This window comes from Lampetra planeri, chromosome 33 (genome assembly GCF_965212315.1).
Source record: "Lampetra planeri chromosome 33, kcLamPlan1.2.h2, whole genome shotgun sequence".
NCBI lineage: Eukaryota > Metazoa > Chordata > Hyperoartia > Petromyzontiformes > Petromyzontidae > Lampetra > Lampetra planeri.
Genome location: NC_136139.1, coordinates 1891916 through 1902278, shown reverse-complemented (window position 1 = coordinate 1902278; position 10363 = coordinate 1891916). Strand labels below are relative to the sequence as shown.

Below are 10363 nucleotides of genomic sequence, written 5' to 3'. Positions count from 1 at the left end.
TATTTCACGGCGTTAATTGGATCTCTGCGTCTGCCCATTTCATCGCGAATTACGTTACTGGCCGCTGTGTCTCTGTGGTTAAGTATTCGATGGCATTGTCTGCGCGTGTCTGCCATTATTTCCAAACTACCGCTGCCACACACCTGGGACGATGGCACAGCACGTGGGCAAGACACGTGGCCCAAGCCAGCTTGCCTGCTTGCCCGCACTGCAATCAATGCTTTTTTTTAGTAAATTCCACAGCGATCGACTTATAAAGACCCAAATCGCCCGCTTTGCACCCGATCTCGTCAGATCATCAAACAACCACAGCCAGGAGTGAGGAGAGGCCCTCATCCAGCAGCGAACTGCTGCAGATCGACAAGACGGCTGTACCTGTGCGTGTCTCGACGTGCAGTGTGGCTGCTGGAAAGGGGACGTTAAAGCCTCGTCCATATGGCTTATAGAACAGGGTAGGCGGCTGTTCCCAGTGTCATATATATGTTTTCTTCCGATTACCGCCAACTCAATTGTAAAAATATACATCCCATGATTGCTTCAGGCCTTCCACGACAATATTTCATTCAGCTTACCTGGTCAACATTTTATAACCGGACAGTGGCTGTGTGCCAGTGTCATAGATTATACAACTATATATTTCCCCCATTACCGACAACTCACTTGTAAAACTATACATCCCATGGTTATCTCAGGCCTTCCACGACAACATTTCATTCGGCTTACCTGGTTAAATCAGTGGCCCAGTGTTCTGCGGTCCAGCTGTGTCCGATGTGAGCGCCTCTTTAAACAGACGTCATCGATGGGCGTGCGTTGATGACACCACGGCGCCTATTTAAGTTCCCAAGACTGGAGGATATTTTTTTTCTTCAGTTCTGGCAACTGCCCGATGATGCTGGTGGTAAGAAGTGTCGCAGAAAAAAACGTCCGTAATCCAATCGTTGAGCGCTGTGGATTTCTCTCCAGCAACACCCACAGGTGCGCCGAAGGCAGCAGTGGCGTCGTCAACGACATCATCAAGCTCTGGGGGTGTGCGGGAATCGGTTAGGTGGGGGCCCCAATATTGTTGAAAACAAAAATCTTCTGGTGGTTGTCGAGAGGGGCCCCAACTCGAAGCTTTGGCCACCGGGGGGAGGGGGGTCAAGGCACCCCCTGGCCCCCGGGCTCGTCACGCTCCTGTGAGGCCGTTTTATCACGTGACATCTGAATCGATTGGCTGTCGGGTAGAGAATACGATTGTGTGTGTGTGTGTACGCCACTGCAAATGCAATAAAAGTGATATTTACTAATGCCAAGTCGCAGCGAGTCTTAATACGTCTGTCCAGGAGTGCACTGCATTTGGGTGTTTGGCCAATGTATGTTCGATGTGGAACTTCTTTCGCACCCTACGTAACCAACTGTGCTAATCAGAGATACGGGGGCGAGGGGGGGGCAACAAACTAAACACAAAAGGAAGTTCTAAAGAAATTAGTTTTCAATCAACCACATTCGTGCAGGGTGTCCAAAACTCCAGGCCACGCTTCGTCTTTCCGCGTTTACCAATTTACCCCCCCCACCCCCCAATTTTACCCCCCATCCCCCCCCCATTTAAGATACGAATTAACTCGTTCCGCGCCGCACGCGCCCGACGATTGTTCAACATGTCCCCACGTGACACGCCAAACAATTAACGCCGTCGACGTCACACGGAACACGTGTACAGCTGTCACACACCGAGATCTCAATCTCAATCGGTTCTATTAACGCAGATAGCGCTCATCGCTAATTGCGTCACGTGGGGACGCGTTGAACAATAATCGGGCGCGTGCAGCGGCAAGGAACGAGTTGATTTGAATGGGGGGAGGGGGGGAGTACATCGGTAAATGTGGAACGACACAATCTTGTTGCTGGACATTAACAACTCGAATCGCAAGGTACAGGCAATATCTCACGTGAACAGTAATGTCCTTTTGTCAGAAACCTTTCAGCATTTTGTGAAATTTATTTTGATAAAACACGGAGAATAAAATATCACGCGACAATTTCCGAGCGGTGACACGCACACAGGCAGGCAGGGAAGCACGTGGTGCGTCACGTGTTCATCAGGAGCGCGCGAGATCGTCCTGAACGTGAGGCCCTGTTTGGCAGTCGCATCACGGAGCGTTAGGATAATCCAACACTTCTGTTTACACCAGAATATCGTCACACGCTTTACAAGTGATGCTATATTTACACGTTTTACACCGGTATTGTTTGCGCGGGGTTATACGATATTTAATGAGGTCCTTTTCCTGGTTTCTTCGAGAATAATTGATGAGAAACTCAAAGGACATGTGTGTGAATACACAGCTGATACACATCGGGGAATTTCATGTCCCGGGAGGACTTTTCCCGGGATAGCTCCATCAGTGATGATCCTGTGAAAACCGGGACGGGTGGCAACCCGAGGCGTCTCTGGTGTCCGCACACTCCCGTTTGTGGATTAGCAAGAAAAATGTGTGCTGCTCACAAACAGCAGGAAGGCATGACTCCCACAATGCCTGGCATGCGTGCCATGTGTCCGCCACATTACGCATACCCTGTCAACTCCTGACCAGTGCCTACTTTATTACAGACCAATTCCGACCTCATTGGGTCACCCCTGAAACATCTCAACGCTCATCCTACAAAGCCCCATTGCAAGCGAGAAACATAGGCACACAAAAATGTTTGCCCGTATTGAAACGGCTGTATGCTGTATGGACCTGAAAACTCTTATTTCCCTGTACAAGAATACGGGGTCAACCGTACGGGTTGACAGTTGTGATTACGTGTATAGTACAGGGTGGTCCAGATGTCTTGTAAACCCCCCCCCCTAATAAACTTAAAAAAAATGAATATTTTGTTAAAGTTCATTCAAAACAAAAATGAATATGCAAAGTAAAAAAAAAAATTAGGGGTAAATTAATTGGGGGCGTCACAAGACATCTGGGCCACCCTTTGCAACGCTCTGGGACCTTGCCTGCTTTCTGCCAGCCCGCATGCGTTGTCCCGTTGTGGTGGTGGTTGAGGCTTCTCATCATTAAACAGAGCTGTATTTAAAGCTGTCTCTTTACCAGGCGTTATCGATTGCCGTGGTTGTGTTGTCGTTCGCCACCGGAATTCTGATCGGTCGGAGGCCATGCGTCGCCCATCGGGCCTCCTTCTCATTGGCTCCCTCCCCGTTGCTTCACGCCCGGCGCATGAGGTGGGGGGGGGGGGTTATGGAAGTGGGGGGGGCACCCAGGGGTAGGGGGCTATTGGGGGGGGGGGCCGTCGCTCAGCGAAGGGAACTTTCCTCCCGTAAATAATAGTTACTACAATGAACACGGGACGCACCACAACCTGATCCACTCAGCAGGGATGCACTCGAAGGCATAAGCCCGAACCGTTGGACAGGGAGAAAACAGGATGTGTGTGCGAGTTGGATATTGGCCATACTCTCACTTGTTATTGCAACGCTGTAATATTGCACTGTGATTATTTTTTTGTTTATTTTTATCGTAGAAAAATAAATTCAACCCGAGGACCTAACGAAACCCAAAATAATAATGATAGGATTATATATTTATACAGTAGTAACTCGACAAAGGGATAAACTACCTGAATCACTGATGAGATCCCTTGGCGTCTGAGCAACATTCAGCAGCGAGCACCGGTCTCCGGGACATCCGAATGATGGCACAAAGCGATGCATGGCGGCGTTTTTTGTCCAACCACAGATCCACTTGGCGGCTTTTGTGCTTCTCAGATAACGTTTGGTCAGCGCGCGAGTGCGACTGGCTTCGCCTGGAAAGCTTCACATAGAAAACGGAGCTCAATAACTGCGGTCGGTTTGTTGTTTTGTATTGTTTGTTGTTGTAACTTGCTGACCCGCCCCTACTGGGACATCTGTTAAAAAAGAAGCTTCATAGCTCATCGGATCCCTCCTCCGGTGTAAATCAAGTTTCTGATTCTGAATTCAATACGTCTGCCCACCAGCGACCGGTTTCATAAAACACCTTCAGTGAAAGCGAATCTTAAATTGCAGTGCTTCAAATGACAAATGCAGGCAAGACAGTACTCGGTGTGTTTCACGCGACTGGACAGAGTTCCGGTAAAGTGAAAAGGCAGCTTGGCAAAAAGCTCATAAGGTTTGCAGCCGTCAGTAGGAGCTGGTGCTGTGATGTCCGCTGTCCAGATTCTGGAAAATGCTCGACTTAGGGGCTGGGCCTCCAGTCCCCAACTTTCGCAGGACCATCTGGCCAATGGGGAGAAATAGATAAGTGGTGTGTGTGTGTATGATGGACAGACAACACGTCATACATGCTCTCGGCATGTCCCTTCAAAGATAATGATCCCCCGTGTAGCCTTTAACAGATTGTTGAGGCAAGTGCTATTCGCGAGTACTTATGAAGGCCTGGCATTGTGGCACACAAGGGGGTGGGTGGCCAGCACCACGCCAGTTCGCCTTTGTTCCCTAGTAGCGATGTTCACACATCGCACCAGGTACTCATTTGAGGCTGAGTCGACCTAGGAGAGGCTCATGACCAGTTCAGATAATCGTCACTGCTGTTGGCCGTGAGCGGGAATCGAACTCAGGTCATTGGGTTCGTAGCACAGCGTGCGAACCACTACACCACCACCCCCCTTTCATGCAATGGCCCACACACCTCTGATAGCAAACGCCCTGACTTTCGTAACAGTATCTGACCAATACGTTGTGCGCAATAGAGGGCAGTGCAGCTAAATCCGTTGTTGGACTGCACATCTAAGACTTCGAATTTCATGTAGTTGATCAATTCTGCCCATCGGCGTTTCCCGAGTGTTGGACCCAACTGCGCGATAGCGACTGCCAGCGAGGGCACAGCAATAATCTCACAATCCTGTGAGCCGCACCAACTTGTTATACATATTTTATGACCAAAAAGCATGAAAGGCGGCACTGAGACAGAAAAAATATTTTTTAAACGCACTGGAGGGAAGAAAAAAACCGTCAACTCGCTGACGGGTTTTTCCATATCCCTCGACATTCTGCGCATGAATGAACCACTTTGTACTCGTGGCTTGGCCAGACTGCAACAACGCCCCAATTAAAAACCTTCTGCAGACAAAAAAAAGACAAACTAGCAGGCCATCCACATTAGCGCAATGCATTCAGCTTAATGATGCCACTGGACACAAACGCTACAGAAACAATAGAGTCTCTCTCTCTCTCGCTGGTGCTGGTACGGAGTGACCAGTCAACTCTGTTCAGGACAAGGGAGCTGCACGGTTCATGTGGGGTTATTTCTCCCACTACTCTCAGAATTTTGACAGGTCAGCTGAGATTCTCATATTCGATAGAGCTGGGTTATCCGACTCTTTGCGTTATCGAGTTAACCTACGAATTATCAGTTCAATCACTCATCTAATTGGATAACATGATGCTCCAGCAGAACTACAATTATCTGATCATTCGCAAATTTCTCGAATCCGCGGAATAATAAATTAAAAATAAAAGCAAAAAACCCACGACGTTTCGATCGCAACACAAGCGGTCTTCATTAGGCTGCTTTTATTATTTTATATTTATTATTTTGTCAATTTATCTTATCATTATTTTTATTTTCTATCTACGTGACTTTACCGAAAGAACCAAGAACATGGATTGTTCGTAGTTCGCAATTGCTCCTGAAATCCGTGGGACCATTCATCGTGAAATCCATGAAAAATGTAACCACGATTTTCTGGGTCCCTTTCGTACTTTGTGGCACACCGCATTGTCCGCTGCGGTTATCACAACGCAATTTTCATAACGTAATTCATCACAACGTAATTATTGCACAGTCAAGCAATGCGAGGTAAGAACCGAGTGCTCATTCACACCACCTATATGTGAAGGTGTATAAGGTCCCAGGCTTACGTTACACATCTCTCTCACTTTGGCCTTCTCCTGCTCACTGATCTCGGGGGAAGAGCCTTCATCAATTCCTCCCCGCATTTCTTCTCGACTCTGCAAGAGATTCAACACACACACACCGATATCAACCAACTTCATTTCACCGCAATCATTTCCATCAGCTTGTCAACTTTCACCTTACAAGGGAGTCGGTAATGAAACCCGAAACTTACGGTCGCTTTTGTCCACTGGTATGTTCAACACTGTATTGGGTACTCATTCTAAGTCAAAAGGAGGGCTTAAGCACATTTCAGATAACACTGGAATGTGTGGCTGGTAATTTATTTCAGTTAAATTATTTGTTAGCTGGTTCGCTTAGCATACTGGCCTTACAATCCAGAGGTTGCCAGCTCAAGCTTGCGTAGTGTGCCAGTTGAAACAATGGGGCAAAAGTTTCTTGAGTCAGATTATTTATTTAAACTGCAGGAGCAATCCGATGGGCTATGAAGCTCTTTTTCACAGATGTCCACTAGGGGCACGGGGGGTCAGCAAATCTCTCCCCATCCTCCCTTGGCTGTGTCCACACAATAGTGTAAAACGGTGCAACTCAAGGGAGTAATACACGTGTGCAGGTCACGTGCGGTGTTGGGGCTGGCTTCAGGCGCCTTGAGATATTAGTGGAAGGCGCCTTACAAATAAATGTAAAACACAATCCTGCGGAGGGAGCTGGTAGGAACGTTGGGTTGCTCGGTCAATGGCCAGGGTCAACGGCGGCGTGGTGTATTCCGCAAATATGCCCGACTGTGAGGGCGGGCACAAGCCGGCGTGAGTAGGTTAAACGTTGAGTTTTATAAGGGCACCACGGCGTGACCAGCACCTCCCCACCCAGCCCCACCCCTCCCACCCCCCACCCAGCCCCACCCTCCCCACCCAGCCCTTCCCCACCCTCCCCACCCAGCCCCTCCCCACCCTCCCCTCTCCACCCAGCCCATCCCATTTTTGGATGCACGACGGACGGACACAATAATCCCGTGGGCTGGTGTAACCAGGAGGTTCCTACCAGTAAGATTATTACTGTTTGTTGTGGATACTCCCACCTCTCCAAAGATATGTGGCCAGCATGGAAGAGAAGACCAAATACCCTCCAGAGGGGCTCTCTAGAACTCCCTCTATTGTTGAAGGCCCTTCTGCCAGCAGTGGTACTGGCAAAGCAACCGATTGCAGGGCTGCACCTGTACCTCTCGAAATGGTTGTGCGGTGCCATGCGCGAACCACTCCACCCAACCGATTAGCGGTGAGCAAGCGGGGGCAGTGTGGAATGCGCGTGGTGTGTGAGGCGTGTGTGGTGTGTGAGGCGTGTGTGGTGTGTGGTGAATGGTGGTGTAGCGGTTAGCGCGCTGCGGAACGAACCAGGCGACCCGAGTTCGATTCCTGCTCCCGGCCAACATCAGTAACGATTATCTGATCCGGTTCTGGGCCTCCCCTAGGTCGACTCAGCCTCAAATGAGCACGTGTGTAAAACATTGCCACTCGGGGGAAAAAGGCGGCCGGGCGTGGTGTTCGCAACCCATCCCCCCGTGTGCTGTGCCAGCATTCATCGGTGCTCGCTAAGAGAACTTGGCCCAAAAAGCTGTTCAGGCTATACCGGGGATCTTTGTCTTTGGCGTGTGGGGGGTGGGGCAGCAGTGACTGTCGGTGTCATCTCTTGCTAGAGTGACGCAGAGCAGCCCTGGGGCAGGCCCTGCCTCCGCACGACATCTCCTTGATAAAAGGGTACTGGAGATTTCTTTACACTTAAAATGAACGTTAGAAAAAAAAAACTCCACAAACGGCAGTCACTTGGGATTCCATTCAGAATTGAGAAATAATGGCAACTACTGAAATAAAAAAAATCGCCACGTTGTTGTTCGCGTGAGATTTGAATAATGTAACGTTTTGTAAAACTGAATAATTTCTCTGGAACGGTCACTGATGAAGACAGGTGCCCGTGATTCGTTAATTGGATAACAAACTAGACACAAAAAAGCAGAGTTTTGAATCGAGATGATTTAAAAGTGCGTAGCTTCAGTTGCTTACTAATATCGCAAGGAAGAGCGTTCCAGACGGCCGCAGAAGCACATCTGAAAGTGCGCGATTCAGTGACCGTCTTTGTTCGATGAATAACCACCGCCGACGGTCATTTGAACCAATGCACAAAGGCCGAGTGCTTTTTACGGGTTCTCGTGTGTCTTGTTTGAAACTTAAGAGATTTATAAAAAAAAAACACATGGCATTCCACGGCTGTGCTGGGAGGGCGCAGGGGGCAGAGGAGCGAATGAGCGGGGGTTAAATGATAGAACAAGGGAGCGGAGATTTGGCAAGGCTCAAAGGTCACCCCGAGTAAGGCCCTCTCCTCCCTGCACCGTGCACATTCCTGGCTGCAAGTGTCTTGGTTTTAAGCCTCTTCTGCGCCAGAGCCAAAAAAAGTCAGCGACGTGTTGTCTGCAAGCAAATATTTCACCCTCGCGAGCCAAGTTTCTCTCGCAGCGAACTTATAAACGTTGTGGAGTTGTTTGTGAAGGCCAAGCGATATCAGCAGCATCAAGAGCGATATTTTTGGTCTCTGAAAACAACTTGGCAGTGTTCAGTTGTGTGTTGATTGGCTCACGATATGGGTGGCATTCATACACACAATAAAGCATGGAGATACAGCAGTGGATGAACAAAATTCAGTAAATTATTTTAGAATTACTCCATTAAAACTAAGTCTCCACATATCAAAATACATATATGTTATTCCATCAATCTACTCCATCAACCTACTCGCTTTCGAGATCAATATTATTGTTCTAGCAAGCCTGACTGCACAACAACACAAATTGAGTCTTAATATATATTACTAAATAAGGTTAACACGTATACTACACTGTATTACCAGTTATGTAAATGGGGCTGGTATGCCACCCAACACACGTGTTGTCCCTACTAAACACTTCCTATACGATGACGGTTCTGCAGATGATGGAACGGCAGTGAACCTTTGCTGCTGTCAGACGAACAGGTTTCCTCCCATGAATTCTACTTTTACATTTAGACCACTGCAGGTAACAGAACACAAAGACACTGGCAGAAGCAACAAGACACCAGCAGGGAAAAGTGGAACTCTTAACAAAAGGTGGGTGGGGGAGAAAGGAGAGAATGCAGCCTATTGATTGCTCTGTGTACTTGATGCAGTGTATGTATGTTGAACTTCTTTCGTGCCGTACGTAGCCAACCATGCCTATTGGAGCTGAGGGGAAGGACCACAAATTCAATACAAAAAGCAGTTCAGAAGAAATTAGCTCTATTAGCCTTGTATGTTTTGTGCTCGTTGTACCGTGATGTTGACGCACAGTCTTTCCGTTCAGAACTTGACCTGCGTGTTTTGTTCGCGCGATTTTATTGTTGCTGTAAGCAGGCTCCCACGGTGGCGGCGTAACCAGGTGTACCCCATCGAAAACGAGCACTTATTGCCCAATGGCTCTTCGCTTGAGCCAAGACAAATCCTAAAACACCAAGAAAAAAACCTAAAAAACACCCCTCGATTTTGCAAAGCTGGCGGAGGGGCCCCGGCTGGAACGCGGGGACTGACTCACGGTGCCGCCGTACTGAGGAGCGAAGGAGGAGGCTGTGGGCCGACCCAGGCCTGGTATGTGAGAAGCAGATCCCACTCGTCGCCCCCCCACCAGACCACCGCTGCCTCCAGACAAAGTGGGGAGCTGGTGGGAACGACGGCAGGCGGGGGGGGGGGTAATGCGTCAGTGTCATCGCCCCGTTCTCCATGGGAAACAGAGGCAATAAAATATAGAAACAACTCTTACTCCACTCCACGTGGATGGATGTGTAGGGATGTTGCCGCGGGCGTAATGGGATATTGCAACCGGGATTATTTGGTGATGCTGCTGCTGCCTTGGCAGTGGCGCTAAAGCACAAAAAATAAAATCATTTAAAAACTCCACACGTTCGTCAATAATGCTGTTGCCTAACAGGAAAGATATATAAATAGGTGACGTTTCGGGCAATACGGCCCTTTTTTATGGCACGTACAATTCTGAGGTGGCCGGTTAAGTTCGATCTCCTGGCGCGGCAGTTGAAGCGATGGGCTAAAGTTTCTTAAATCCATTCCCACCGCCTCCGTCCACCTAGCGGTGTAAACGGGGCCACCGCAGGATGATCGGCAGATTGCACGTGGTGGGATGAAGTGTGGGTACTCCTAAATCTTCCAAGACATCAGGTCAGGGTGGAAGAGTAGGCCAAACACTTTCGAGAGGGGCTCACTAGAGCTCCCTCTGATGGAGGCCATTCTGTCAGCAGTGCTGCTAGCAAGTGATTGCAGAGCTGTACCTTTAGCTTACTTGCAGCATGGATACGCATTTAATCATAATAATTGAATGTACAGGACTTCGTAAATCTACTGCTACATTAACACCTTCCCACACACTGTGGACCGCCCTGCTCTAGATGTATTGCCCTGCTATAAATGGATCGCCC

At 48.8% G+C, this 10363-nt stretch overlaps 1 protein-coding gene across 3 annotated transcripts in view; it reads right to left on the bottom strand.

Moving 5' to 3' along the window:
* Positions 1-1958: 1958 nt before the first annotated feature.
* Positions 1959-10363, bottom strand: part of LOC144729596 (coiled-coil domain-containing protein 85C-like) — a 33950-nt gene continuing 25545 nt past the window's right edge. For all 3 annotated transcript variants that reach the window (XM_078609960.1, XM_078609961.1, XM_078609962.1), the window contains exons 5-7: positions 9469-9591; positions 5879-5968; positions 1959-4234 (exon numbers count right to left, since the gene is read on the bottom strand). In XM_078609960.1, coding sequence (XP_078466086.1) covers positions 4139-4234; positions 5879-5968; positions 9469-9591 — 309 coding nt within the window. In that variant the 3' untranslated portion in view covers positions 1959-4138. The remainder of the gene's footprint in view (positions 4235-5878; positions 5969-9468; positions 9592-10363) is intronic.